General features: G+C 54.1%; 13 protein-coding genes across 13 annotated transcripts; 3 read left to right on the forward strand and 10 right to left on the reverse strand.

Moving 5' to 3' along the window:
• Positions 1 to 851: 851 nt before the first annotated feature.
• On the reverse strand, positions 852 to 2,574 carry BO72DRAFT_401215 (MBL fold metallo-hydrolase). The gene is made up of 4 exons (XM_040942176.1): positions 2,213 to 2,574; positions 1,996 to 2,143; positions 1,580 to 1,945; positions 852 to 1,530 (listed from the first exon to the last, which is right to left on the reverse strand). The coding sequence occupies exons 1-4, from the start codon at positions 2,438 to 2,440 to the stop codon at positions 1,238 to 1,240; spliced, it is 1,035 nt and encodes a 344-aa protein (XP_040802575.1). The 5' UTR covers positions 2,441 to 2,574; the 3' UTR covers positions 852 to 1,237.
• A 725-nt stretch (positions 2,575 to 3,299) lies between these two features.
• On the forward strand, positions 3,300 to 4,891 carry BO72DRAFT_64025 (putative pectin methylesterase). Its single transcript, XM_040950583.1, has 2 exons — positions 3,300 to 4,168; positions 4,224 to 4,891. Exons 1-2 carry the CDS (start codon positions 3,536 to 3,538, stop codon positions 4,779 to 4,781), a joined length of 1,191 nt encoding a protein of 396 aa, XP_040802576.1. The 5' UTR covers positions 3,300 to 3,535; the 3' UTR covers positions 4,782 to 4,891.
• Positions 4,892 to 5,010: 119 nt separating this feature from the next.
• Positions 5,011 to 5,367, reverse strand: BO72DRAFT_358255 (uncharacterized protein; the record flags this gene model as incomplete). Its single annotated transcript, XM_040940733.1, has 1 exon — positions 5,011 to 5,367. A coding segment is annotated over one exon (357 nt), but the record flags the coding sequence as incomplete, so codon positions are not given.
• A 536-nt stretch (positions 5,368 to 5,903) lies between these two features.
• BO72DRAFT_446780 (transcription elongation factor DST1) lies at positions 5,904 to 7,231 on the reverse strand. The gene has a single exon (XM_040944379.1). The coding sequence runs from the start codon at positions 6,908 to 6,910 to the stop codon at positions 6,005 to 6,007; it is 906 nt and encodes a 301-aa protein (XP_040802578.1). The 5' UTR covers positions 6,911 to 7,231; the 3' UTR covers positions 5,904 to 6,004.
• Positions 7,232 to 7,462: 231 nt separating this feature from the next.
• Positions 7,463 to 9,041, reverse strand: BO72DRAFT_64079 (alpha/beta fold hydrolase). Its single transcript, XM_040950584.1, has one exon. It carries the CDS (start codon positions 8,783 to 8,785, stop codon positions 7,835 to 7,837), a length of 951 nt encoding a protein of 316 aa, XP_040802579.1. The 5' UTR covers positions 8,786 to 9,041; the 3' UTR covers positions 7,463 to 7,834.
• On the reverse strand, positions 9,015 to 10,738 carry BO72DRAFT_374718 (putative endosome-associated ubiquitin isopeptidase (AmsH); the record flags this gene model as incomplete). The annotated part of the gene is made up of 2 exons (XM_040941143.1): positions 9,015 to 10,520; positions 10,589 to 10,738. 2 exons carry the CDS (start codon positions 10,736 to 10,738, stop codon positions 9,015 to 9,017), a joined length of 1,656 nt encoding a protein of 551 aa, XP_040802580.1.
• Positions 10,739 to 10,994: 256 nt separating this feature from the next.
• Positions 10,995 to 13,626, forward strand: BO72DRAFT_401233 (uncharacterized protein). The gene is made up of 2 exons (XM_040942177.1): positions 10,995 to 11,321; positions 11,385 to 13,626. Exons 1-2 carry the CDS (start codon positions 11,129 to 11,131, stop codon positions 13,124 to 13,126), a joined length of 1,935 nt encoding a protein of 644 aa, XP_040802581.1. The 5' UTR covers positions 10,995 to 11,128; the 3' UTR covers positions 13,127 to 13,626.
• A 788-nt stretch (positions 13,627 to 14,414) lies between these two features.
• Positions 14,415 to 15,650, reverse strand: BO72DRAFT_494899 (protein kinase domain-containing protein; the record flags this gene model as incomplete). Its single annotated transcript, XM_040948507.1, has 1 exon — positions 14,415 to 15,650. One exon carries the CDS (start codon positions 15,648 to 15,650, stop codon positions 14,415 to 14,417), a length of 1,236 nt encoding a protein of 411 aa, XP_040802582.1.
• Positions 15,651 to 18,181: 2,531 nt separating this feature from the next.
• BO72DRAFT_426159 (Nitroreductase) lies at positions 18,182 to 19,080 on the reverse strand. The gene has a single exon (XM_040942941.1). The coding sequence runs from the start codon at positions 18,937 to 18,939 to the stop codon at positions 18,319 to 18,321; it is 621 nt and encodes a 206-aa protein (XP_040802583.1). The 5' UTR covers positions 18,940 to 19,080; the 3' UTR covers positions 18,182 to 18,318.
• A 99-nt stretch (positions 19,081 to 19,179) lies between these two features.
• Positions 19,180 to 20,538, reverse strand: BO72DRAFT_446785 (uncharacterized protein). Its single transcript, XM_040944380.1, has one exon. The coding sequence runs from the start codon at positions 20,401 to 20,403 to the stop codon at positions 19,570 to 19,572; it is 834 nt and encodes a 277-aa protein (XP_040802584.1). The 5' UTR covers positions 20,404 to 20,538; the 3' UTR covers positions 19,180 to 19,569.
• Positions 20,539 to 21,404: 866 nt separating this feature from the next.
• On the reverse strand, positions 21,405 to 23,284 carry BO72DRAFT_526574 (uncharacterized protein). The gene is made up of 6 exons (XM_040950049.1): positions 22,980 to 23,284; positions 22,889 to 22,925; positions 22,766 to 22,833; positions 22,311 to 22,684; positions 22,179 to 22,246; positions 21,405 to 22,084 (listed from the first exon to the last, which is right to left on the reverse strand). The coding sequence occupies exons 1-6, from the start codon at positions 23,106 to 23,108 to the stop codon at positions 21,666 to 21,668; spliced, it is 1,095 nt and encodes a 364-aa protein (XP_040802585.1). The 5' UTR covers positions 23,109 to 23,284; the 3' UTR covers positions 21,405 to 21,665.
• Positions 23,285 to 23,528: 244 nt separating this feature from the next.
• Positions 23,529 to 26,430, reverse strand: BO72DRAFT_446787 (NADP-dependent isocitrate dehydrogenase). The gene is made up of 8 exons (XM_040944381.1): positions 26,277 to 26,430; positions 25,651 to 26,032; positions 25,368 to 25,414; positions 25,183 to 25,216; positions 24,979 to 25,117; positions 24,878 to 24,914; positions 24,325 to 24,821; positions 23,529 to 24,268 (listed from the first exon to the last, which is right to left on the reverse strand). Exons 2-8 carry the CDS (start codon positions 25,966 to 25,968, stop codon positions 23,844 to 23,846), a joined length of 1,497 nt encoding a protein of 498 aa, XP_040802586.1. The 5' UTR covers positions 25,969 to 26,032; positions 26,277 to 26,430; the 3' UTR covers positions 23,529 to 23,843.
• BO72DRAFT_446788 (uncharacterized protein) lies at positions 25,918 to 26,764 on the forward strand. The gene has a single exon (XM_040944382.1). It carries the CDS (start codon positions 26,399 to 26,401, stop codon positions 26,708 to 26,710), a length of 312 nt encoding a protein of 103 aa, XP_040802587.1. The 5' UTR covers positions 25,918 to 26,398; the 3' UTR covers positions 26,711 to 26,764.
• Positions 26,765 to 26,858: the final 94 nt, after the last annotated feature.

The raw sequence follows: 26,858 nt of genomic DNA on the forward strand, positions 1-26,858 counted from the left end.
ATTGTACAAGGTACGGTACGGTAGTCTTAGATGTATATACTGCGGGGGAGGACTTTGAGCAACATTATGGAAGGAATTCCTGATCGAGGGGTTGCTCTTGTTATGTATGGGTTTTGGTAAGAAGGGAAAGGAAGGGGGGGATTGATTACTTGGTTTAGGTGTGTGATTGTTCTGAAGTGAGATTATGGCTATCATGGTTCGGAGTTTATATGCCCTGCCTTTCTTTTTTTGTTTTGGTGGTCAAGCGACTTCTGAAGCTATGAGCGGCGATGCATTAGCAAGAGGCGTGAATATCAATCCACCATGTACACACAGCTCTGACTATCCTCATCGTGGCTTGCTGCGGAGGCAATCGACATCAAAAATGCCAGACGACGGACGCTATGGCTTGGTATGTAGGCTCGAGGCGCAGTTCCCGAGTTACCTATAGCCAAAGAAAGAGAAATCCAGGTCGTGTTGACGTCTGGGCCTAGAATCCGGGCTGTGTCAAATGCTTGCCTTGTTGTTGTGGGGCGTGGATGATGTTATCTGGAATGTTGAATGCGAGTGTCTGATTATAGATTGGAATGGAGGGTGTGGTTGCGGAGCTCGGCTGGTTGTCAGTGGGGATCTGTGTGGTATATTGGGCTGTTTGGGTAGTGAGGTCTACTTTGACTTGGATGGTACTGGGGACTGATGGTATCCGTAGGTGTGTTGGTGGTCTGTGGTATAGTTAGGGTGAGTAGGTGTGTAGGCGCGGTGGAGAATTATGCGGGTTGAAGTATGTAGTTTTGTTTAGTATATCTAGCTGAGCATGGCTAGGGGTGTAAAACAAGCGGCATGGGTCATTTTATATGAGTTTTGTGTGGGATGTTTGGCAGATGCATGTGCTTCGATGGATTTTGTATATATACACGGCCGTTGACGGCAACACGCGTTCTAATTCCAATGGCTGGCCGTACCTGGATAATCATTGAGAAGAACAAGATGGGCGAGTCTGTCTGTCTAGCTCATTCCGAATCTTTCAGCTCTTCAGCGAGGATAGACCAATTCCTTTGCTTCGTGTTTCGCATCTGCACTGGCTAGGTACTGGTATACAGCAGCGCCGGCTTGACCTAGTGAAATGGTATACATCGACAGCTTGACCTGAGTCTGCGTCTTGGTGTGGATTCACATATCACAGCTATGGCAACATCCTCAACCTAAGGATAAAAGCACGAACAGGGCATGCATGAGACTGAGGTCTTGTAGGTATATATCAGAACGTGATTCTCATCCCTACAGAACACGGAACCAGCGTGCCAGGCATATGTCTCTCAATCGCAAATTTGGCCCTCCATCCCGAGCAATGTCCAGGCAGCACAACGGCTGGATCGAGTCTCTTCAGATCCTTGACGGTACTCTCTGTCTGTGTTGCCTCGCTAGTCGCGAGATGGAAACCACCGATAACCGCATGGAGAGGCACGGAGCCGCCGAGGGTTTCCACCGCATGTCGTGCACAGTTGACGACCCCCGCGTGGCTGCACGCGGTGAACATGACGATTCCTCTCCCTGGTTCAGTGAGCATACGAGTTCCCAAGCATGAAAAAAGGACACTCACCCTGTAGGTCACACATCAAGAACCGTTCGTCAGCGATAACCTCATCGGAGAACCAGTCGTTCTCCTCAGCACTGAACCGCATACCGCCTCTCAAGCCCGTCTCGTAGGAGGTCCGCCGGGGTATCTCCCCTGAGATGAAGAAGTAATCATCGAGAACTGTATGTCCTTCAGCCCGCTTGTCGATGGTCCCGCCCGCTGCTTGCAGTTCCTCAAACGTCGGATCAGCCTGAAGGGAGATGATGTCGTCCCCCATGGCCATGCCTCGGTAATCTGGACGATCTGGATGCAGGTCGACTATCAGTTCGCCTGCAGTACCATGTGCTTGTCGAGCCTCTGTGATCATCTGGATAGCTCGAGTCAGGCCCCCTGATACCGTTAGCAACTCTGCGCTAGACCATCGGAGAGATTTTGAACACCTGAGTGATCCCGATGCCAGTGCGATAACTGGACCAACTCCACGGAAGACAAGTCTTGTCGTAGTCTCTTGACGTTGCGCTCCCACACGTTACCTTCGGGTCCCGCGTCAAACAGCAGGGTATGGCTTTTGCCGTTCTTAGTAGCTTTCTGTTGCGCGGTCAGTCATCGTCCATTCTCTGTGAGTTTAGGCTACTATGAAAGAGAAGTCAGGCATACCACAAGAATGGACAGACCATGCGCAGCACAACAAATATCTTCCATCTGGAGCTCCTTGTGTGCATCCCCGCGATCCGAGATCTCGTGCGGGGATTGCGTGGCTAGCGTACGCATAAGGCCTGAGACCTGGACTGTATCGGGTGCAATGGTCGACATCGGGTCGAGGTCATTGTCGACCAGGAGGACAGCCTCGAGGGAGTCGACTTCTACGAGGTTTGGGTGCACCATCTTGACGTGCTGTTTCAAGATCGTCGCTTCGTCCGGATCGAGCCTGCACTTGTGTTCAAATGAAGGGATTGGTAGAGATCTGAAGTGTCTTGAATCAATGCAATTGCGCTGACGAGAGATTGTGAGGCTTCTGGCTGGCAGTCACATTACCACCACCTGACGTTCTGGGTGCCTTAGGCTGAAATTGATTGTTTTGACTTCATCAAATCCCCTTTTCTTAACTTTACCACACCACGCACAATTTCTGCTTCCAGCTTGGATAGGCCTTACCTCCATAGCACGATTATTTTTGCATTTTGACTTGAGGTAGGCTCACAAACCAATGTCAGACATATACCTGCTCGATATATACGGTATTGGGTGTCCTCCTGTGGTACAACGCCTGTCATGTGCGCACTCAAAAACAGTGGCCACTTTCCACTGCCATTGTTGGTCTTATTGAGTGTGACTGCGACTGCATTCGCAGTCTATCATGAGAACCTGGTATAATAGACATTGACCATGGGTTAATGCATTTCTGGTGAGCGTGAGCTGTCGACCGAGAGCTACTCACAAGTGAGGGTCTTCGAGACTCAGAAGCATAGCAATGAGACGACCGCCACAAATCCCCCGTTCTTGTCATGAACTGAAAGGGGCAATTCTCCACGATGTATCAACTTGATTGCGACTGCTCCTGGGCAATTGACCATTGCCAGATGAGGCGAAAACCCCGCAATGTATAGGCCGTGTTTCCCCTCACTCTTAAGGATTCTCCCGCAAAGGCCGATGTCCGATATTGACTTGGTGCACGCATGAGCTCATTTTCACTTGACTTAATCTTGTTGTTCTGCACGCTACTCGGCCAACTACCTCATCCACCAACCGCAATGCTCGACTCGCCTGCCGCCATCGCCAGGTCATCCTCACAGGCGGAATCCAATTCTCCGTCCCCAGACTGATTTCTCCGGTTTCCCCAGCCGTGCTCTGGGGTAGAGCCGGCGCCGAAGCTTGACAGCGCCCGTTCTTCTATAACCCCGGATTTGCGCCTCCGCATATAAGATGCGGTGAAGAGGACTGCCGGGGTCAGCGAATCCAGGGATAGCACCCACAGTCACGATGCTTCTCTATCGTGGTCTTCTGCTTCTTTTGCACGTTCTGCTTGTGCACTCGGCTGCTCTCCAGCCGCGTCTCTCGACAGCTACTCGGGAGACATGCCAGACGAGTCTGAAATGCCCTGAGGGCACGATCATCGTGTCCAACTCGTCGCACCCCGCCGCTCAATTCAAGTCTATCCAGGCTGCGTTTGCCTCCCTCCCCAACGACAACTCCTCCCACACAATTCTGGTGCTTGCAGGAACCTACCATGAGCAACTCAACCTGACGCGCCCGGGCCCTGTCACTTTGCTCGGCCAGCAACCCGATCGCAGCGCTCTCACCGATCCCACTCGCAACCGCGTCACCATCACCTGGGCTGCTGCCAACCAGGACAATACCGGCCAGTCGGTGGACAACGTTTACTCCAGCGTGTTGATCGTCTCGCCTACCTTGGACGCCAGTCTGACTGGGTCGGGTACCACAGGGTTTGCTGTTCCCGCGGACACACCGTTTGGCAACACCGACTTCCGAGTGTACAACATCGACTTCCGCAACCTGTGGGCAGAGTACAGCGATGGGCCCGCCCATGCGATCAGTTTCAGCCGTGCCAACGGAGGGTTCTACTACTCTGGATTCTACTCCTACCAGGACACCGTACGTTCATACCCTCATCTTCACATTTAGATCACCCACTAACGCGGCCTGTCAGGTCTACATTGGCAAACTCGGCAATGCCTACTTCCACAAGTCCATCATTGCCGGCCAAACCGATTTCCTGTATGGCTTTGGGACCGCCTGGATCCAATCGTCCTCCATTCTCCTGAGATCATGCGGCGGCGGCATCACGGCCTGGAAGGGCACCAACACGACGTTTGAGAACAACTACGGCGTGTACATCGTCGACTCGACGGTCAACGCAGCCAACTCGTCCCTGGTGTCCGAGATCAAGGGCAAATGTGCGCTCGGACGGCCCTGGAACTCGCTGCACCGGTCCATCTTCGTGAACAGCTACGAAGACGGCAGCATCGAGCCGTCTGGCTACATCAACTGGGAGGACCGGTGGGCGGCCAATCAGACGCTGATGGCCGAGTACCGCGCCTACGGACCGGGCTTCAATGCCACCGGCCGGAAGGAGGGCGGGGTGACCGTCCTGTTGAATGCACAGGAGTACAAGCGGTACGATTCGCTGGAGAAGGTGTTCTTGACACCGGAGGGTGAGGCGGGCAACATCGCCTGGATTGATTGGGACATCGCTGGCAAAGACTGATAGGTAGTAGCTGTGCTTAATTCCGCACCCAATCCATAAACTCGCCCTTTGATAATCTGCATCGAACCTCCAGACCCCAAATCTTCAAATCACACACACACATACACACACACACACACACAACCCCCTGGCCCCTCGACCATAGGAACAATCCCTCCTCCTCCCCAACCCAACCCAACCCAACCTCTAACCCCAAACCCTTGTAAAAACCCATCAAGAATCAAGCAGTCAACTCCCCCCTTAAAGCCAAATACGCCGCCCCGGTATCCGCCCAGACAAAATACTCCTTCACCTTCACCTCCCCATCCCCATCGCCTTCACCTCCAGAATCCCCCCCCAACCGCAACCGATAAACAAACCCCTCCCCCCACCCCTGCCCCGTCCGCTTCGCCACAAACCGCGCCCACCCGCGCACCACCACCACCCCCCGCGCACCATCCACCACCCACTCCGCCTCATCCTCGAACCGCATCCCCTCGTACCGGAGGTGGGCGCCCAGGCACTCGAAGTACTGTCGCGCGGCGTCGAGGCCGACGTAGTCTCTTCCCAGGAAGGGGGCGAGGGAGGGGAGCCCGTGCTCGTGGATCTTGATGTCCTCGGCGAAATTGGAGAGGAGGGTGGGCGTTAGCGGGGCTTGGGTGGTGAGGTGCGTGAGGAAGGTGTGGGTTCTGCGGAGGAGGGCTTCGGTTCTTTTGGGGGAGGGGGAGGGGAAGGGCATTTTGGGGTGGGTTGGGATGATTGGGGAGAGAGAGAGGGAGGAGACAAGGGTTGGATTTGTGGGTGTGGTTGTTGCTTGGGAGGTGTTGGATGGATGGTTGATGGTGAGGTTGTATAGCGTCCAGCTAGGTAGGTACTAGGTAGCTGGTGTGGAATGGAAGGGTCAATTGGATGTTAGGCTGGCTGGGTAGCTTGTTCAAGTTGTTGAAGATGATGAGAAGGATGTTTGATTAGAATTTCGAGCTAATGCGAAGAAGTATTTCAACTCACTACTTGTTCCAGCTCAATGATGAAAGGTGAATGACGTTGATTGCAATTGCCAGTGCAGTCTATGCAGTCAAGTTATGAACGATGACATAAGCAGCCACCGAATGTCAATAACGACAGGAAAAACATCCATGTTTTTGATCAGCCCAAGGTAAAATAACTCCACGCCGCCGCCCCCCTGTCGCAGGTAAGATATAGAACAAAAAAGTAATATCAGAATGAGAAAATACACAAAGGAGTCACTGCCGCCATGATTTTCCACAATTCATACAAGTACAGAACAACGTCATCGGTTCATCGGCACTGCGCGTCTGCGCCTCGGTATAGGTCACCTTGCGCTGCCCACACTTTCCACACTGCAGACTGGTACTGATGCTGCGCTCCGCCTGCGCCACCATCGCCTTGTCCATGTTCTCCTTTTGGATCTTGCGGTCGCGCTCCTGCTGCTCCGCCGACCGCAGCTCGTCGTGCGTCATCTTGACAAAGTGCTCGGCCGTGACCTCCCCGCTCAGGACCCGCACGCGCAGCATCGGGTTCGACTTGTTCTTCAGGTTCTGGTACAGACTGCGGATCTTGGTGCGGTACTGCTCCTTGGTCTCCGGCCCGAAGGCGCTGAACGCCGCCGCCTCCACGTTCGAGGCCTTGGCCAGCACCGTCCGCGGCGCCTCCGTCGCGTTGAAGCACAGCCCGTCGTACATCAGGCCGATGCAGCTGTCGCGGATCCGGTTGGAGGTCTGGTTCACGTCCACCCCGTCGGCCTTCCACGTGCGCTTGTCCGGCGGCACGGACAGCTTCGAGGCCTTATCCGAGGGCGTCGAGGCCGCGGTGCCGTTCGGGGTCGGCCGCGGCGAGCTGCTCGAGCGCTGGCTGGGGCCCGGCGATGCGCCCGCCTTCTGCTTGTTGACCTCGTTGCGCCACTTCGATACGATCTCGCTCGACAGGCGCGCCACCTCGGGCGCCTTGTGCTGCTTGAACTTGTTGACGATGATCCCCACGCGCGTCGAGCGCAGCAGATCCTCCGTGGCTCGGACGCCTTGTTGTAGTTCCTTGAGCAAAGCGACGATGTTGGCGGGCGGCTCGTTCTGGGTGGCCGCCTTGGTCAGAGCCTTGGCCTTGAGTTCGATCTCCTTCGCGTCCATCGGCATGGTGGGCGGTAGGTATAATGGAGGGTAGTAGTTATGGGAAGGTGCCTTTAGACTTCTGTTCCTGGTCAGTGACAGGTCTTCATAGCTCTGTGAGAGGCGACCCGAGCTCGCTGCTCCTCGAAGTAACAACCAGTTCACATCGTACAGACGACATTATGACATGGCAACCTCGGTCTCCAGACACCGTCCACTTCGACAAATAGAGCACGTGCAGGGGAAGCGGGGGCACCGGTTATGACCACCGTACAGTCTTGACGCCAGCTGTCGACTGAAAGCAAAGCTTGAAGCCGCCCAGGTTCATACACGTAGGAGGAATCGAGGTGTAGAAACAGGGGACGAACTCACTCAGGCGGTCGCACGAAGCGGGACTCGTCTAGCTGCAAGGAAGCGACAAGCGACTTGAGCGATGCGGGCAGGCGAGTTCTTAGGAAAAAAGCGCAAGATTATAGCAGCCCGACGAAGAGTGGAGAGGTTTCGGAGATGCTAAGTCTCAAGGCTCAGCCAGGATAGCAATGTCGGATGGAAAGAGGGAGAAAAGGACGAGTATTGAAGAGGACAAGTGAAGAAGAGAGAAGATGAGAAGATGAAATGCGACAAGCAATGCCAAGCCTGGGGATGCCAGATCAGGAATAGTGTATTTTGACTATTCCACGCGGCAAGCACCGGACGAAGTATGAAGCATCTGATAATGACCCTGCTCAAGTTGCAGCTAGATCTGAGTGGCAAGAAGTAGATGGATGAAGGGAACTATTCTCAAGCGAAGGCGAGACAGCTGGCTGATTGTCAAACCTCTGTTAAATCCGATTGTCCGATTGTCTTGATCAATATGACACACTTTCACCATCACCACCATCATCACCACTATCACCATCACCTCATCAGTGACTCACCACCAGCATTACGCGCAAAATTACCAGGTGAAAATTAAAGTTGCCAATTCTGCTCTCCTATGATCATGCCTAGCACCCATCCTACTTCGTCAGCGACCACTTCCGGTCGCAACAAATGGACATGATGCCCACAGTCTTCCAAATACACCAGGCGGCTTCGACTCGACAAGTGCAGCTGGTCCTCTTGCATCGCTTGATCCAATCCATCCCAGCGCTCCAGCAGGCGCTCAAATGCTTTCTGCTGTGCTTCACTACCATTGCCCGCAGCCACACCCGCTTCGTAGATCTTTCGGTAGTCCAGCGACCCACGACACCGAATCACCGACAGCGGCTTCTCCCCTAATGCTTGGTGTCGATACTGCTCTTTCGCCCCCAGAGTCTGACAGAGCTCTACTAAAGCATTGGCCTCGGCTGCCCAGGTTTGCTGCCCGCGAGCAATATCCTTTGCCCGCGTCCGCCACTCCTCCCGCGACAATTGCGCGTCGATCCGCAGACCAGTTACCTGTGCAAAATTCAATCTGCCCTGCACCGCAGAAATATCAAGGTCGGGATCTTGCAAGAGCTCAGGCTGCCGTTCTGTCGAGCCATCCGCAAGGACCATACCAGCCACTGCTCGAGGATTGAGATGAAGGAATTCGCGTGCGATGATCGCGCCATAGGAATGTCCGACAACAAGATAGGGAGGTGACAGCTGCGCCTGATCAAGTAGTGTGTGCAGTTCTTGGGCGGCCGTAGTGGCGCGATGAAGCACTAAATCTAAACCACCTTCGCTGCGGCCTAGTCCACCCCGGTCGTATAACAGGAGCGTCGCAAAGGTGCCGACTCGGCGTGCGACGGCGCAGTAGGACGAAGCCACATCCCCCGCGCCAGGGATAAAAATCACGAGCGGGTGCCCAGCAAGCCGAGAAATGCCGCTCAGCGTGGCGAAAAGATGGTAAGTCCCAACCGAGACAAAACCGCCGTTGCGTAAATCCGACGCTGGCATCGTGTATACACCTTGCTCGTGTGTAAGAACCCATGGAGGATGAGTTCGATGACAACCAGTCGGCTGGGCCCGGGCAACCACTGCCACTGCAAGACACTAAACTGGCCAATCTGGGCTGGGTCTCAATCTTACAGGCCGACGATCGGCACCCAACCACAACACTCCTAAACAATGTATCTTTGAAAACTCAAACTTCTTCAATATAGGCTTATTCGCTAGATGATGCATCTTAAAAGTTGGACCCATTGGGACGCAGATCGACGGTCTCGAACTCCAAGCCCTTGGCTTCAAATACGTGCCCCGGGCGAAGAGCGTCAGTATAGATATTGGCCTCCCCATGAGGATGGAATAAGCCCGGCTGCGTGCAATTGAGCACTGTCTTCAATCCCGGGGGGTCAGTCAATCGGAAAACACCCCAGTCTGGCATCTTACTCGGCGCGCATACGATCGCTATGCTCTCCGGAAGCATTACCTGGTATCCACAATGGGTGTGTAGATCGCGTGAGCTCATGAAACATGTCTGGGTTGGGTGTGTGTGAATCCAGCCCAGCACCATTAGATCCTCCGAGTCACAATAGTCGAAGATGGCTGTCTCGTTCACTGTCTCACACGTATCTGACGTGGCGGTCTGCTCTGGGATCAGAAGCCGCGACACGAATAAGGCATTCGAGATCAATGTACCGCACAGTATCCCACATGTCTCCAGGTTGCGTTGTGTATTCGGTGCGGCCAGGGACAGGAAATGTGTCCGTAGCTCGGGCGGGAGGAACAAAGTCCGCAATGGCGTGCCATTTTCCAGGTAGGCAGACGGCTTGAAAGTGAAGCTGGACGGATTTAGGTCGGTGCGCGTCTCACTATCCGACTTTGGCCGTACCTTGGCAGGAACTGCCGGTGCCAATGCCGGTGTGGAAATTGGAGAGCGCTTATCCGGACGAGGCGGAGGCGCTGACCTTTCGTCCAGTCCATGGTCCTGGGGCAGTTCTTTAGGCGGCAGTGCGGGGACCCCTGGAGCAGGCGGAAAGAGACCATGCAGCTCTTTTTGAACGGAGGTGGAGGCAATATCAGCAGGCCGTTGACGGGGAACACTCGGATATTTGTAGGTCGCGCTGCTGCCTGGTGCAGCTGGACGGGACGACGTTGTATGTTTAATGTTACCCGGCGCAGAAAGCTCCGCCTGCGGACCACCCTCCATCTTCAGTCGCACATTGTGAATCCGTTGGCTCAAGTCATCGTCAGCATCCTTGCGTAAAGCATGTTCCCAATCACCCCAGACTCCGGCTGCACGACGAGTCTGCTCCTCCTCCGGAGAAATACCAGCCTGGCGTATGGCCTTGCGAACCGTGGCTCTGCGACTGATCTCCGTGCGGGCCAGCTTCACGGCCAGGTCGCGATTCTCTCCAGCCTCTAAGGGCTTTGCAACACCGGCTAGCGCAGGATCTTGGGGCAGTTGTCGCCGAAGGTCTGGAGATGTAGGGACGGCTGTGATCGAGGCGCGGTGTTGCCGTTCGCGCATCAACTGGAGGTAACGTTCGTAGCGTTTGGTTATGCGAGGCTTCAGGGTCTCGAGAACCTTCAGGTTTCGTTTGACCTGTTTCTCCGCCTCTACCAAGGCTTTGCGATTACTCTCATCCTTGGCCTCCGGATGCTCAGCTAGATGAACCAGCACGAGCTGAGCATGTCTAAACAGTAGAAGGTACGCTTGTTCCTCATGTTGTTCTCGTTCGTAGATGCGAGCCTGCCAACAACGGGGGGAGGTTGTGTTAGTATCAGTTCGGCGCTAGCATAGTCAAAAGAATACCGTACCTCTCTAATGAGTGTCGAGGCTGTCCGTAGCCAGTACCGTAAGGGAATGGAAGGGTTGTATTCGTAATCCTGAGCCAAGCGAGTGATCGACTCGACGCTCTGTGGAGGTAAAACCCCCGCACCGGCTGTTGGGGGCAGATGGGCGGTCATCTTGACCGAGCGTCTGTCCTTGGTAGTACAATAAACGAGGGTCAACGAGTGGCTGAGCTTTGGAGAAATGATCTGGATTGTGGTTCATACTCCTTCCGGCTCGGTTGCCACAGGAGGATGTTTGGAGGGATTAATAGAGGAGAGGCGGAAGAGGCAGCGGCGTGAACGCCGGAGGAGATTAGTGGGTGAGGAGCTTAAAGCTGCGGCGAGCGGAACCTCCGCCGCATATCTTCAAATCACGCCCGCGCTCTTCACTCTTTACTCTTCACTCTTTTTGTCCCTGCTCTGCATAACCTCCCTCCACTTTCACAACCGGCATCATTACGCCCATTCTGGCGATGAGCACTCGGCTTAGGCAGTTGTGCTACTATCGCCTTAACACCTTCGAAAATGGCGACCAAATTCCCGGTCGAGTCGGTGGCAATGAGAGCAAGACGAACTGCGAAAATTTCGTCGGTGAGAGGAGAGCGATGGATCCCTGACTCTAACTTCCCCATGGCTACTGCTATTTTCGATCATCTCCATAAGAATCGATTGAAACGCCAAGTGATGAGGCCGGAAATAGTCAGTGAAGAGCTTGGTGGTTAGTTGCGCCTTCACTCGACTCGTAAGGTACCAGTCGACGCTAATCATGGAGTGTTTCTAGTCCACGTTATGCAGCGCCTCGCACCTTTCCTTCGCCGCAATGCACCCACGGATATTCTCGATTTATGGCCAGGTTGCGGACTCTTCTCATCGAAAGTCAACGAGTTCCTTCGGCCGCGTCGACATGTTATGTTGGAGCCGGACTTAAAACTCTGGCAAAAGTTCCTGGAGCCTCTAACCGAGGCGGGAGAGGGCTACAAATTGCTTGACACAAACCCTCGTTCCTTCTCCGCCTGGGATGAGCTTTTGAAAGAACATTTTCCTGAGCAGGGTCCTGAGAATGCCGATACCAGCGGGGCACTACCTTGCAATTCCAACTTGCTGGTGGTCGCCAACTTGACGCGCCCGCCCTCGCCGAAAGACCACATGACTACAACCCGATGGATTTCTTCCTTTATGGAAGCCTGCCTATGGCAAAAAGGCTTGCACTCATACGGTGCCGTCCGCCTGTTGGCTGTACTGCCTCAGGATGATTTTAGCGGCGTAATCCCCCACGAGCCCGGCGACCGCAAACGCGCCGCGATTTTGACTGAGAACGTCGCTTTGCACAACGTCACGGTTGCCACACACGACGAGCTTTGCTTCTGGGCCAACGTAAAGGGTGTCAAGTACGCTGAAGAGGAACGCATCCGTGTCACAGAGCAAGCATCGGCCAACGGTTTCCTGCCTATTCCGGGCCGTGAGCCATCCCCTATAACCCCCACGCCGGACTTCTCCCATCTTGCTCGTGACCCCGAAAAGCATCGCTACGAGCCCCGCATTCGGAGCGAGCTCCATTCGCAGCTGCTGGAGGAAATCGAAAGGATTGACAAGATGTCACCGAGTTCGCCGGATTACAAAGCAGCCAGAAAGGTCCGCGGTCGCGCAATCACTCGGATCAATTCAGAACACCGAGCGAACGGCCTCAACAGACTCATTGTCGAGAAATTGATGCAGCTGGAGGAGCTGTACAAGAGCGTGGCCCGCTTGGCCGCGCGCCCGACAACCACGCGCGCCGACTTCGAGCCGCTCCTTTCTGAAATCGCCTCCTTGAAGCAAGTCATCGACGCCGATTACAAAAAAGTCCAGACTAAATGGCGGCCCTCGCTACGACATACGCTAGACGACATGCGCTCCCGGGCTTCCGACGACAGGGCGGCCCTACTGCACTGGGACCGCCGGCCCTTTGAGCCGCTACGCATGCAGGACAACGAGACGTACCCGCGGGACGAAAAGCGCAGCATCCTCTATTTCGAACCGGACCCCAACTCGCCCGTGGCGCGCAAACTCTTCTCCCTCGACCCCGCGACGCGCGCCACCGCCGCCGACCTCTTCGAAATCCTCACCCTCTCCCTGTATCGCGGCCGCACCGATCTCACCCTCGGCGAGATGCTACCATTGGTGTTCCCCGGCCGATCAATCAACGACTGCGTGCGCGCGATCCCCGGCCTGGTGCAGCACACCGTCCGCACCCCGAAGCCGGATTTCGACGCCCTGCCCAAGACCCTCATCGCCGAACCCAGTGCCGGCGCCGCGGCGCAGCAGCAGCTGGACCCCGCCATGTGCTTCCAGGAGAACCTTGACTACGACGTCAGCGACGTGCGCGTGCACATCATCCCTTGCCCGGTGCTGTGGGACATCTGCATCGAGTACTCGCACTACGAACACCGTCAGTCGATCCGGTCGCTCGCTCGCGCCCTCGGCGCCACATTGACGGGTTCCCGACTTGGGGCTCATCTTACCAAGGGCAAGAGGCTCAACTGAGTCCGCTCTTGCAGCGTCTGGGAAATAGAAAAGCACCAACGAAGAACAAGCAACAAAATCAAGAAAAAGAGAGTGCGCGAGCAAGAGGTATTGCGACTATTGCGGACCCTCACACATCGATCCCTTGTATACTAAACTGTATAAATATCTTCTCGACCCGTCACCACACCATCCCCGAACCTGGTCGGCCGATTGGCCCACGGCATACCTCTGGTGGATATACTAGACATGGGATCTCTTCATCCTTACGAGAAAAGATCATTCTCCCCTCATCAACACTCTCTCGCCTTTATCGAAACATAATTCAACCCACAATCGACTCGAGAGCAAAACCTGAATGCTCTCGGAACTCTGCGGGCTTTCGTTCCGCACAAACCAAGAACTTGCCGTCCGTGGAACTCGAAATTTCAAGATTAGGGATAACGGCCGAAAAGTCTTCTCCGGCTTGTGTCCGGGGGACGCTGGCAGACTCGAGTTGCGCCCCCCCCCCCCCCCCACCCGGCCCTAGGCGGGCTGGCTGGGGAGCATCACCTTGCAGAGACTAGGCGGTTCACCACACCCGCTAGGTTTCTCTATGTATGGTTTCCTATTTACCGGTGATATATCAGCCCAGTGGATCTACGCATCTATGGTCTAGAAATGCTGTCGCGGTCCGCACTGCACAGCAGCCTCCAACGGGGGGCGATTGGCATGGAAGAACGGGCTTTTGTACAAAATGACGACTTGGCATCGCCATCTCATAGAATTAGACTACAATACCAATAGAGAAAAGGAATCAAAAAAGCAATCCCTCGGCGAGGGGAAGTATATTTCAATAGACATGATGGATTCATGAATAGTACATATTAGCGAATGATGGGAACAGGGTACCCGAAGAACCAAGAGCTGCCAAAAAATATGTCAAGGTAATATAAAAAAAGAGAACCAAAAAAAAGTTGGCGCGAAGATCGGAATGTATCGTCGACCTTGCGAATCTAAAATCTAAAACAGGGTATCTTTTATAGTTTGTATGGTCGAATAGAAAGCGGAAAGAGATTAGAACGATCGTAGGCGCCGGTGAAAATGCCGCGAAGGGAAGAAGTGGGGGGAAATGTTGAGGAAGAAAGTATGGCAGAAGAAAATAAGTGAAGAAGGTTATCCGGCCAAGTCAAGGAAGAAGAAAGAGAAGAGTGAAAATGAAAGGGAAAAAGTAAGAATGGCCGAAGAGAATCAAGAAATGACCGGCGGTCCATTGAAAAAGACCGATGAGAATGACGGTTGTCCGATGGAGGATGTGACCGAGGCATCATCAGTGAACGGATTCAGTGAGGTGCAGCCAGTCATCCGGGTGGATGCGCTGACTCGGATCCTTGGCGATGGCAGGCTTAATAATCTGCTCGACAACTCCCGCGCGAGGAACGCGCGAACCATTAGGGCCCGAGCGGGCGAAGTCGATCACCCGATGGCCCTCGCGAGCCATGGCCAGGCGCTGTAAATTGCTGGCACCTGGGTAGAGAAGAAGATCGCCAGTGGCTGCGGCGAGAAGACTGACGGCAAGGGAAAAGACATCAGATTCGGGAGTGGGCGCGACGTCCGGTGACGTCAAGGAGGAGACACAGAGTAATTCCGGGGCCGCGAATGGCGGCGTGAGCGCGGTTAGGGCTGTGCCCATGCTGCACTGTTCGGGTGAGGAGGGGCTGGCAATCGGGTGCGCAGACGAGAAATCGGCAAAGAGCGGCTCGTATGGGAATGAGTCCGAATCCAAGTCGAGATCCTGGCCACTGGGTGAACGTAATCGCAGCAGGATATTGTGGGGTTTGATATCACCATGCACCATCTGCGGACCACTGTGCAGCCAGGCCAAGCCAGCAATGAGCTTTTCGGCCAAGACGTGCCAATGGGCCATGCCTTGAACCGGGTCGAACATGGTCTGCGTGGATCGGGTCTTTTGTGCGATGGCGGCCTTGTCCTGAATGTAGGTCGACAGCGCCAGCGGCACGGCGGACATGACAATGGAATGCGACTCGGAGATGTACCCATGGAAGGGCACGACATGGTTCTCCGCGCCTGCTACGCGGCTGATCCGGGTCAGTGCGCGGGCTTCAGCATCAAGGACGGAATGCGCATCCCGCCTCACAGGCGACTTGACAGCCACCACCCGGCCTTTGACGGCTGGGGAACTCGGAGGGGTCAAAAGACCCGATTTGACGGCGGGAGAAGAGGACGCTTTGTACACAACGCTCCAGACGCCACGGCCAAATTCGACCGCGCGTCCCTTCGGGTCGTAGTGGTACTCGAGATCGTCGGTAAAGTGCTTGGTATCGGAGATTTTCTCGTCAAGTTTCTCCGGTTTGGCATCCACCGGGGAGAGAAAGGGGCTGGAGGTATTGGAATGCACGGTAACCTCGCTGCCGGAGAGATTGTCATCGTCGATGGTGGGCGTTACCGGGGGAGTAAGTCCACGCAGCACGGTCGAGTGAGGAGTATGTTCACACTCATGCTGAGTACGCACGGAAAGCCGAACAGGCATGTGCGTGATAGCCATGACGGAATAATCTTTATTGAGCCTTTCTTCTGTAGTCGCGGTTGAAGAGGCAGAGATCCGAATGCGACGGATCCGGCAAAAGCGGCGACTCGGATGGATCACTATCTGAACCCGCCAGATGGGGGGGAAACTTGAGGAAATGTTAGGTGTATCTATAGCTTCGGTGTAGTATCAGGAGAGAGTCGGTGGTAGATGGATAAGAGGGAGACCCTCTTCTTGTATAGTTCTGCAGATACTGCAGAGATGGGGCTGATGGAGCAGTTATAGGCTGCAGTGCTATAGATTTGGCGGAAGATGACTGGTGGCGATCTCGTCGAGATGACGTCGGGGGTCCAAGGAAAGTCAAATGAAGAACGGTTGGAATGATTCCAAGGGGAATTTTACGGAATGAGTCACTTTAGCATCAAGTGTTGGCGATCAGAGGAAGTCAAGTAATTGCAAGGATTGATTCGAAGGAGGTTGGATAGGCATCATCGGAGGAATGAAGGACGGAGAAAAAAGTGAGAATTGGATAGAGAGAAGAGAGAAGGGGAAAATAAGTTCAAGGGAGAAAAGAGGCAAAAGAAAAGAAGAAGAAGAGAAGCAAATTAATATTATTATTATTCGTAGGAAGTCAAGGGAAAGGAAAAAAAAAAAGAGAGGATCGACCGGGGAAAGAAGGAGCTTAATTGTGATGGCAGAACCATGGCCGCAACAGACGAGGCAGAGTCAATCGATTATTCCACCGTCACCGCGCGTCCCTCGACAATAGATAGATTGGTTGATTGATTGATTGGATTGCAACTGCTACCGTTACCGTCACATAGAGATAAAGTAGACTAAGAGAAAAAGACGAAAAGGCGTAAAGAGGTCGAGAGGGTGCGGCTCCCCACATAGTTCTATTGGGTCTATTGGGTCTATTTTTCCCGCAGTTGTTGCAGACTGTGCTGTGTGACTCGGGATAACTATGGAGTATGGAGAAGTTGAGAATTCACTCTCTTCAGTCTTCACTCTTCTAGGTATGAAGATAAGTTTTGAACTACTCCGTTCCGAGGATCAACTCAGAATACGAGACTGTACCTCATTTGTACCTGGACTCCTGCCGGAGGCCACCGGAAGTGGCCGTGAGTATCGAACAATGAACGGAAAAAGACCGAAAATGACCGAAAAAAACGACCAGGAGAAGTACATCCACGGACACTATACCTCATTCGGATTCGACGGCTGGCTGGATTGGGTAAATCCGGTGGAGACGAAGAGGGAGCATTTCGTGCAGTTCGTCCGTCCTCATTATTCCCTCTCCCTCTCCCTCTCCACTCCACCTTGAACCGCTGTCAAATCTCCTCCTTCCCTCCTCAATGCTTCGCTTTTTTTATTATTCATCTGCTGCTGATCCCTTTCTTTTTCGGCTTTCCACCGCAGACGCCATGACGAACACCCTTGAACCTGCGACAATTGCACTAGTCTACTCGTCGGGAACGGTGGCATAAAAGCAGACCAAAAGCCCGCATGACAATGACAGGAGGAAGGATCCGAATGGTTGAACGATTGTTCCAATAGTATCGTTAATAGTGTCCGACCAGTATCAGTGCTTGCTTGTTTCCATTCGGCCCAACCCAGGGATCTTATCTCGACGCCCCCCGGCCTGCGCATCGACCTCCGACTGCTCTATCCTCTGCACGCTACCCTCTCACCTGCAGACCATCCAATCTCCGTCCCTACCGCGCATCTGCACAGTGCCTTCCCCGGCAGTCGTGTGCTTACAAGATTTAATATGAGCCTTCGAAGAGAAAGAGGAGACAAATGACTTCCTTCCCTCCCCATCCAGTATCTCCTTGCGACCACCCGACCCATCCCTCCGTTCGAGGCCTGTCTATTGCCGCCGAATGATCAATGGAAGTGGTCGGCTTCGACAGCCAATCTCCACCCCCACGTGGGTCCTCATCTGCCATGGACTCATGGAAATTGGCCGCCATTAAACGCGCTCCACCCGCCCTTCCCAACACGGTAGGTTGGGCGGACTTGTTTTCTGGGTCACCAAAAACAATGGGGAAGCAGAACGACCTGGCCCGGAGAGATTCATGCCCGCCATCGAACTGTATCCACTGTTCCACTGCCTGTGATCTCGCTCAAAATGCGATACTCAGGGTATTGGTCCAAACCAATCTCGGCCGCAAGACCGACCGATGTGGTGTCAAGGCCACGCACTGATTCCAGCAGACACTTAGAAAAATCAATCCATATCTTTCCTGTCGCCGATGTACAATACGTAAGTTGGACGCTCCCAGATCACCAGTCGAGTTTAGCCTCAAGGAGAATTCGCGGCCTTTTGCCGCAGCAGGGATGGAGTAACAAGCAACCACGATGGCGCATCGCGCACTCTGGTTCGGTTACAACTTACAAGTCACCTGTGGCTTTCGGACAGAGAGCACCGCAATCCAGATCTACGGGAACACAGCCCCATGCCAAGGCTAACGGTCGCCAACCCCATGTCTGCGATAGCTACTCGAGCATATCACACTCTCAACCATCAAATCAGTTGCATTCCTGATCGTCCCGTTGCCTTCTCTAGAGTAAGTCTATGGATAACGGACACTATTTACACCAGATAAGCCCCAATGCCCCGATACCCCGCCTCGACGCACGCCAAAAATAGATCCCTTTCGAGTCATCACAGTTGAGCTACCCCTCAGTTACTGTCATTTCCCACCACGCGAATGAGCTCATCCAAAGGCTTCTTCTCCTTGGGCGGTGGTGGTCCGCCCTCCGGCACGCCAAACACCAATTGCGCCCGCAGCTTCCACTGCGCAGGCACCTCGAAGGTGCTCGCGACCTTATCGTCGATGATGGGGTTGTAGTGTTGCAAGTTGGCGCCAAACCCTTCCGTCTCGAGCGCCGTCCACGCAATCAACTGATGCATGCCGCTGGTCTGTTCCGACCAGGCCTCAAAGTGTTCCGCATACGATGCGAACTTGGCCTTATGGTCTGCGACCACGGTCTGATCCTCATAGAAGAGCACCGTGCCGTAAGCGGCGCGGAAGCCGTCGATCTTGGGCGCAGTCTTCTGGTACCGCTCAGCCCCGATGCGAGTGAGCAGGGAGTCCTTGACGATGTCCCATAGCTTGTCGTGCTCCTGTTTCAGCAGGACCAGGATGCGTGTGGTCTGAGAGTTGAAGGCCGAGGGGGTCTGCAGCACGATCTGATTGAGAATCGATTGGATCTTGGAGTCAGGGATGGGGGATTCGCGACGTAGGGCGTAGTAGGAGCGTCGGCCAGCAAGGGCCGCTAGGAGGGTGGAGCTGCCGGACATGGTGGTTTTCTTGTTTTGTGGAAGGACAGGGAAGGGAGAGATCTGCGTGAGTGACTTTCCAGATTTCCCTGCCCAGCTGCATTTATAGCGTGGTCAAGCGCAGCGTAGCGAGGGCATGCCAGCAAATGACGCGACATCGGAGATGATAGTAGAAATTTTTGGAATAGCAGGGGGGCTGGTCGTAAACAAGCAAATACGAGGTAGGGTTCAACTGATATAATATGATTTAATCAAAGCTTACTTCGTATAGCTTTATTAGACGCCGTGCTATCGTGGTAGTTGAATTAGTATACGAATTGGTCGACCGCTTGGACCAGCCAGGAAGCTGCATTGGCCAATTTATCCCCACCTTTACGGATGTCCGGGAGAGATGGAGTTGCAGCTGGAGCAGAAGTTGGAGCCTGGAGCTCAACAACCATCCACAGAGCAAGGACAAAACGTATACCCGCCCGATTTCAAGCATGATGTCACCACAGACAAGCATCCAAGTCAAGTATCCCAGAGCGCCTTTTGCAGACCCTGTTCCTGATATACAAAACCTACCACATACCTACATACCCACTTACCCTCAGACTTACCATCTCGCTCCCCGACCACCTTCACATTCACCTCATATCACCCCACACCACCTCAAGCATCCCCATCGCCCCCCAAACCCATCTTCCCCTGCTGCTGCTGCTCCACGAAACCCTTCAAATCCTCCACCCAGCACCGGAAATTCTCCTCCAACCGGCGCCCAAACATCCACTTGACCACATACGCCAGATACCCCTCCTGCACCTCCCAATTCGTCACCTCCGTCACCACCCTCACACTTCCAGAGGAGGCATCCACAACCTCCCGCTCCACCAGCTCATGCACCCTCTCCGCCGACAGAAGCGCGGCCATCACCCGGCCCTGGAAGGCGGTATCGTTCGCCCAGGTGATTCTTGCTCGGCGGGTTGCCGTAGGTGTAGCTGTAGAAGTAGACCCGGGACTACCATCCCCATCCTCCCCTTGGCTATTTGGGTGTGAAGCAGGCGAAGGCGGAACGACCTCTATCACCACGAGACCGACATGGTTATCCACACTCTGGAAAGACTGCGGCGCCGTGGACGCGGCGGCGGGGTGCATGTTCACGTGGAAGGTCATGCGGGTGCCTTTTTGGAGTGTACCACCACTACCCCCACCAGCAGCAGTTGTTGGTGGTGGTGGTGGTGTTGGTGTTTGGGAGGGTTGAGTGGTGGTGGGAGGAGATGTTTCTGTTTCTGGTGCGGGTGTGGTTGTGGTTGTGGTTGTGGGTATAGGGTGATCATCATCAAGGGGAGAAGGGGGAGAAGGCTGCTTGCGGATCGTCACGGCGGGCACGAAGCGGTTCCATTCGGCCCAGGTGGTGCTGTCTGTGAGGGCGGACCAGACGGCGTCGAGAGGGGCGTGGATCTGGATGGAGCTGGTTAGGTGGAGGATTGGGGAGGAGGAGGACATCTTTGGTTTCGCTGGATTGTGGATATTGACATTCAGGGTGAGTGGGCTAGTTGATGAGGGGTGTTGTTATCGGGATGGTCAGTAGATGGACATTGATATATGTAAGTCGGTGCAGTTGTATGAAGTGTTGTTGATGACCCCGTACGTAGATGGAGGCAGAATCCACTAACTACCGTCGCAGCCAAGCCAGCTAGCTACACACCGCCCGACCCTCAACGGCCTCCCCCGAAGCCCCCCCGGCCGGGTAAATTCAATTCAATCCAAGCCTTAGCCTAAGGCTATCCGCCAAGCTCTCTCTCTTCCCCCTCTGGTCCGAACTACGGAGTAAAGTTTCCGGGAGCAGAGAGAGTATAAACCCCGTCGATCCTTATAAGCATTCTTAATTGGCCTAGGCCTGGGTCTCACTAGTGAATCAATTTCGTTTCCATCTTCCTTTCTGAAACAGGTCACCTCAAAATCTAGACCCTGCGGATCATAATCAAACGGTGTTGCGGGATGGACTGGACTGGACTATCGGGTACCTACCTCCATACATGCTGTAACCTGCGTACTGCCCATCAAAATGCAGACAGGGTAGGGGGAGAGTTTGTCTGGGTCCTTGCATTAGCGGGAACTCTCTCCTGTAAAGATTGAAGTGAAAGTTTAGGTGGAAGATGAGGCACTGTAGGAAAGGGGGTTGATTGGACTTTTGCTGGCATGCTTGCTCTTAAGATAGTTTCTTTTGTCTGTTTGGGGAAGGGACAGGCGGTGTTTCTTGGATTGGATAGGGTTGGGATATGTTTGCGATGCAGATGGCGGATATACAGTTTATCTTGGGGTGAAGCCAGATGGAAGTCGTCAATCATCTGCGAGAGATCAGATGTCCTAACGGAACTCAAGCGGTGAACCTCCACCAACGCAGACTGGATTTGATTGCATCAGAGTGTGTGTGTGCCTAAGCCCGAAAGGACAGAGTTACCAGGTCTGAGGCCACCGAGAAATCCTCTGGATTAGTGGACGGTCAACGACGACGGCCTCTAGCAAATCGTTCCAATGCACATCTACCGTAAAGCATCTATGGACCTTTGTTCCACTTCCACTATCCCGCCTCGATTCCCAATATTAGAGAGACATAAGTCTAGACCTCATCACCCAAGTTCACTCCCTGCGCATGAACCAACCAAGCCCCTCAATCCCGTCAGAAAAAAATGGTATCATCGAACCAACCCATAAACCAACTCCATTCCATGACAACTACTCCAAGAAACCGACGGCATAACATATCATACCCCCGTGACCGGATCAAGCCCATCAAACCGCACGGACTTCCGCCGCTCCTCCGCCGCAAACGAATCCCACCGCAGCTCCTGCACAATCTGAATCCCATGCGCTGCTGCTGCGTCCGCAGGTTGCGGATGCTGCGGATCCCCCAGACTCAGACTCTCCCTCGAGAACCTGCCCGCGACGCTGGTGACGTAGCTCGTGCTGGACGGCGCGAAGGGGTTGCCGTGCCCGTGGCTGACGATGCTGACGCCGCCGCTGGGGCGGGAGGGTTTCTCGCGCGGGTGGTAGGAGCGCGCGCGGGAGGGCATCAGGCGCGGGAAGAAGCGGATGATGAAGGGGCGGAGCGGCGGCAGGCAGGCGCAGATGATGGCGACGTTGCATTCGATGAAGGACCATGTTGCGGCGAGGCCGTTGCCCTCTGGTCCACAGAAGTTAGTTTCGGTTGGGTCTTCCGTCACGTAGGAGGGAATTTGACTCTTGATGGCCGGGACAGAAAGAAGGCACTACTATACCTGTAAAGTCTGGGGAACGAATGAGTTTGACGATCGTCGTGAGCCGGATTACGCTCATCGCGCATACACTACGAACTCCAAAGTTCCAGATTAGTGATTGTGACAACCAGCAGAAAAGGTAGGTAGACGAACAAAAATCCCAGAGCGAAGATAAGAATCAGTGCGACCTTCTGTCGTTTGGGGATCTGCAGCTTGGCCAGCACGGGCATCGGCAAGGTGACCAGCAGCAAGTCGGTCGAGATCTGGAATCCCGCGTTCAGGCACCATACGACGCCCTCTGGGAGACAGGTCCGATGCAGCGACGTGTCCCAGAAGGACCGAACGGGAATGCAGAAGAGAATCGCACTGAACACCATCCACATCCCCGTGGCGATGACGAAGAATAAGGTGACGGCCAGGATGATCTGGTAGTACTTCGTTGGAAACAGACGTTTGTAGAGGAAGATCAACGACAGTTTGGTCAGGGTCAAACTGAGGTTGTAGAGCGGAATCGTGATGTACAGAGCCTATTCATTCCTGCGGATCAGATTTCGTCCATGAAGTTGATATCCAGTTGCCTGGTTCGTGTGTGTGAGTGTGTGGGTTACCCTGAGTTGATTGCGTATAGTATTCGGACTGAGAAGTTCCTGGTTCTCTGCTAAGCCATTGCGGACCTCTGCTCAATATTAGTTTCTGGCCTTCCAGCGAAACCCGATAGGGATAGCTCGTACCAACTATCAAGAAAGCGAAGAACCCGACGTCTGCCGCCTGTGCTTCACATTAGCTCAGACATCTAGTGCAAGATGCCACAGGAGGACCTACCAGCGAAAGGACGATCAGCAGGTCATCCAGGCCAGGCGTTCGAACCATATGCAACCGCGTGTACAGACGCAGCGCGACCACCAAGCACGCCAAGGAGAGGAAGGTGACCGCAATGGGCACAGCGTACATGGTGCCGCTTGATGATCGCGATCACTGCGAGTGCCGCATAGAGTCTCTCTGTCTCCAGTGCGCGGTGCGTTACCGTGCGTTGAATCTGGTCGTGTGTTGCCGTGTGAGGCCGTGCGGGTATAGGTACAGTGGTTGAAGAAGCCAAGATTTAAACATTTTAATAGTGGCGAGCTCCCACAGTAACGCGGGGAGAATGTGCATGTAACAACCATATTCACTTGCGTCAAGGACCAGCGGGGAAGCTCAAGAAAGTGAATCGTAGCTCATTCCCGCTTGGTGTTACCCATGGTTCGGCGGCCGGTCATCGCCGGAATCGCCCAGTCCGGCCGAATTGGTTTGATGCATTTGACTTGGTAGCTGCAACAACCAAGGAATTTCTGTTTCCTCAAAAATAAGAGCAGAGCAGAGTGGAACAATCAATTGTCAGCAGGCATATTCCATTATTTGTTTGGCATGTACATAATTTTTCATCATCACACATGGGAGGTGTAGGAACAACGCGGAGACAGAGCTTATACAAAGGTCCAGGAGAAACTCCAGCTAGAAAGATGCTATACAGCATTGACCTTGCATTCGGGTCAGGGGGCTTGTGCAATTGCCCCTTCCTTCCCAGCCCAGAACTGTACAATATGGTCACCATGGTATGTCGTCCTTCGATCCAAAAACTAGAAAATCACAAACCAGCCTTATGAGCCGCACGCTAAGCAATATTCAAAAATGCAACAAGGAAAGGATTTACAGGCGAGCCTTGAGGTTGGACTTGAGGCGGCGCTCAACGGCAGCCATGTACTCGCGGGTGGTGACCCAGGCCTCGCGCTCCTTGCGGCCACAGGCCAGAGCCAAGTCCTTGGTCATGATACCCTCCTCGTTGACAACGTCAATGCAAGCCTTCTCGAGCTCCTCAGCGAAGGCCACAACCTCGGGGGTCTCGTCGACCTTGCCACGCTGGATCAGACCACGGGTCCAGGCGAAGATAGAGGCAATGGGGTTGGTGGAGGTCTCGCGGCCCTTCTGGTGCTCGCGGTAGTGACGAGTCACGGTACCGTGGGCAGCCTCAGACTCGAAAGCCTCACCGGTAGGGGTGGCCAGAGTGGAGGTCATCAGACCAAGGGAGCCGAAGCCCTGAGCGACAATGTCAGACTGAACATCACCGTCGTAGTCTGGAAAGCTGATTAGTACATGTAACGTCCGTCGAGATGAAGTGCGGAGAACTCACTCTTGAGAGCCATGACGAAGCCACCCTCGCTCTTGATCATCTGGGCGACCATGTCGTCAATGAGGCGGTGCTCGTACCAGATCTTCTTGGCCTCGAAGTCCTTCTGGTAGGTAGACTCGTAGATCTCCTGGAAGATGTCCTTGAAGCGACCATCGTACTTCTTCAGGATGGTGTTCTTGGTGCTCATGTACAGAGGAAGACCCTTGAGCAGGGCCATCTGGAAACTGGCATGGGCGAATCCGCGGATGGACTCATCAGTGTTGTACTGAGTCTGGGCAATGCCACCACCCTGGAAGTCGTAGACATTGATGGTCTCAGCCTCACCGCCGGCAGGGGTGTAGACGAGCTCGAGCTTTCCGGGGCCGGGGATGACGCGGTCGGTGGCACGGTACTGGTCACCGAAAGCGTGGCGGCCAATGATGATGGGCTTGGTCCATCCGGGGACAAGACGGGGGATGGCGGGGATGATGATGGGCTCACGGAAGACGGTACCGCCGCTGAGGAAGGGTTAGTACAAGATTAGAAATGGGCCTGTTTGTGACTCAGAACTTACAGGATGTTACGGATGGTGCCGTTGGGGGACAGCCACACTGCAGGACAAGGTTCGTTAGCGAGCCCAATTCCGAAGTCTCGAGTGGTACAATCACAACATACTCTTCTTCAGCTTGAACTCCTCAACACGGGCCTCATCGGGAGTGATGGTGGCGCACTTGACACCAACACCATACTTCTTGATGGCCTCAGCGGCCTCGACGGTGACCTTGTCGTCGGTCTGATCACGGTACTCAAGACCCTGCAAGAGAATGTCAGTCGCCGATGACCGGTTATAGCTAGGCTGATTCGGGCGAAAGAGCTTACAAGATCGTAGTACTTGAGGTCGATATCGAGGTAACTGGACACACATGTCTCAATTGGACTGTCTCATACTTCCGGATCGGAACGAATTGTCACTTACGGCAGGATCAACTATAGAAGCGGGTCCAAGTTAGCATGCAGTTCCGGGAGATCACGGGTAAGAGCATTGCCCCGGAGGGTCCAGCCGAGGCAGACTCACCTTCTCTCTGATCTCCTTCCAGATGATACGGGTCATCTAGGAACAATATTAGCACATGTCAAGAGATATACGATCCAGAACTCTTCAATGCTCTGAATCGTCGGAGAGATTGGTCCTTGGCCGCATGGGAGAATGCAGCCGCGGCTATGCTGCCCCGCGTTTTCAGGTGCGCCTTGCCGTCATGGCGCGCCTGTCTCCGACGCAGAGGTACCACAGCCTATAAAGCTATGCAATGACCCCCATGCAAGTCCTACCAGACCGGAACAACATACCTCATCACCGTCGAGCTCCACGACGGGGTTCTTGACCTTGATCTTGGTGAATTCGGTAGCCATGGTGCGGGATTGAGTCAAATTGATGGAAGAAAGACCGGACCAGCGGGGAGAAGCAGTAGTAGAGACACGGGGAGAGACAGATGCAATCGATCTGAGAGAGCGGGCAGAGGCAAGAGAGGAAGAGGAAGAAGAAGTAGGAGAAGAAAAGGAAGAGGTAGAAGAAAGTAAGCGACGAGGGGCCGACAAAGGAGGGGCAGCGACGGCGGCGGCGATGGGACGGCGCGCCAAAGCGGAAGTGAACCGGATAGACGACATCGCAGTTAATTGTTCCGAATATCTGGGGAGGAAAGGGGGGGGGATGAGGGAGGAACCGGGGAAACTGCCCACACGGATTAGCAATTCGGTAACGGTAGAAGGGACAATTGGAGGAAACTAGGGTAAAGGAATTCGCGAGAGTACCCGAGGGATAAGGATAGATGAGGAAGAGTAGGGAGGAATAGAGCTCGGATGGAAGGAGGGCGGTGGTGGTAGTGGGGGAAGTTCGGAAGCTGCCGTTAAGCCGGAGCTTCTTCTGCAACTTGCGACTTGCAACTTGCTGGGCAGTAAACTTGCTCTGCACTTACCAAGGCCACTGATTCACTGATTCACTGATTTCCACTGATTATCTACTACGGAGCAGAACGGAGGTTGAACCCGGCAAATGGTTTGGAGGTGATTCCCAAGAAATGGAAGAAGGAAGAACAGGATGGTCAGGAGGGGATTTAAGAAAAGAGTCAGATGGCACAGGCAAACCAACAGCTCTTATCCCAGCAGGAAAAACCCTTTTGCCCTTCCCCGGCATCTGGTGACTGTGACTGTTCAGTCATTCATTTCTCCATTATTTCCCTTTCCGCCCACCGTTGATGACCCTCCCCGGGCCATCGCCGAAGCCGGACTCTGGGCAAGCTTCCCCGGAGAGGAGAGAGAGAGAGCCCAGAGAGGGTGTGAGTCGTCGCATCATATGCGCTTCATGGGTCTCGGCAATACTACCATGATTTTCCACCTCTCCCCAACCTAATCTGATTCTTGCTTTTTATTGCTTGACAGATAGGAGGAGGAATGTGTCCTCCCCCTTGCTGTGTGAGAATCAACAATGTACTATTGAGATCCCGTTGCATCCTCCATTGAACTACTAAATCACTACCTATTGTACTGTACGGTTGTCC

The sequence above is a fragment of the Aspergillus fijiensis genome (genome assembly GCF_003184825.1).
Source record: "Aspergillus fijiensis CBS 313.89 unplaced genomic scaffold BO72scaffold_16, whole genome shotgun sequence".
NCBI classification, from domain to species: Eukaryota; Fungi; Ascomycota; class Eurotiomycetes; order Eurotiales; family Aspergillaceae; genus Aspergillus; species Aspergillus fijiensis.

Coding starts and splice junctions, on each gene's coding strand:
- BO72DRAFT_446785 (XM_040944380.1), bottom strand. CDS start 20,403: ATGTCCTCCTCCTCCCCAATCCTCCACCTAACCAGCTCCATCCAGATC.
- BO72DRAFT_426159 (XM_040942941.1), bottom strand. CDS start 18,939: ATGTCCGGCAGCTCCACCCTCCTAGCGGCCCTTGCTGGCCGACGCTCC.
- BO72DRAFT_526574 (XM_040950049.1), bottom strand. CDS start 23,108: ATGTACGCTGTGCCCATTGCGGTCACCTTCCTCTCCTTGGCGTGCTTG. Junction 22,926..22,979: donor TGCTGATCGTCCTTTCGCTG/GTAGGTCCTCCT, acceptor TGTGAAGCACAG/GCGGCAGACGTCGGGTTCTT. Junction 22,247..22,310: donor ATCTTCGCTCTGGGATTTTT/GTTCGTCTACCT, acceptor TGGAGTTCGTAG/TGTATGCGCGATGAGCGTAA.
- BO72DRAFT_446787 (XM_040944381.1), bottom strand. CDS start 25,968: ATGTCGTCTATCCGGTTCACTTCCGCTTTGGCGCGCCGTCCCATCGCC. Junction 25,415..25,650: donor TGGAGCTCGACGGTGATGAG/GTATGTTGTTCC, acceptor TATTGTTCCTAG/ATGACCCGTATCATCTGGAA. Junction 25,217..25,367: donor AGAGAGAAGGTGAGTCTGCC/TCGGCTGGACCC, acceptor ATGTGTGTCCAG/TTACCTCGATATCGACCTCA.
- BO72DRAFT_401215 (XM_040942176.1), bottom strand. CDS start 2,440: ATGGTGCACCCAAACCTCGTAGAAGTCGACTCCCTCGAGGCTGTCCTC. Junction 2,144..2,212: donor ATGGTCTGTCCATTCTTGTG/GTATGCCTGACT, acceptor ACCGCGCAACAG/AAAGCTACTAAGAACGGCAA. Junction 1,946..1,995: donor CTGGCATCGGGATCACTCAG/GTGTTCAAAATC, acceptor TAACGGTATCAG/GGGGCCTGACTCGAGCTATC.
- BO72DRAFT_446788 (XM_040944382.1), top strand. CDS start 26,399: ATGGTCAGGAGGGGATTTAAGAAAAGAGTCAGATGGCACAGGCAAACC.
- BO72DRAFT_446780 (XM_040944379.1), bottom strand. CDS start 6,910: ATGCCGATGGACGCGAAGGAGATCGAACTCAAGGCCAAGGCTCTGACC.
- BO72DRAFT_401233 (XM_040942177.1), top strand. CDS start 11,129: ATGGCGACCAAATTCCCGGTCGAGTCGGTGGCAATGAGAGCAAGACGA. Junction 11,322..11,384: donor AGTCAGTGAAGAGCTTGGTG/GTTAGTTGCGCC, acceptor GAGTGTTTCTAG/TCCACGTTATGCAGCGCCTC.
- BO72DRAFT_64025 (XM_040950583.1), top strand. CDS start 3,536: ATGCTTCTCTATCGTGGTCTTCTGCTTCTTTTGCACGTTCTGCTTGTG. Junction 4,169..4,223: donor TCTACTCCTACCAGGACACC/GTACGTTCATAC, acceptor GCGGCCTGTCAG/GTCTACATTGGCAAACTCGG.
- BO72DRAFT_64079 (XM_040950584.1), bottom strand. CDS start 8,785: ATGCCAGCGTCGGATTTACGCAACGGCGGTTTTGTCTCGGTTGGGACT.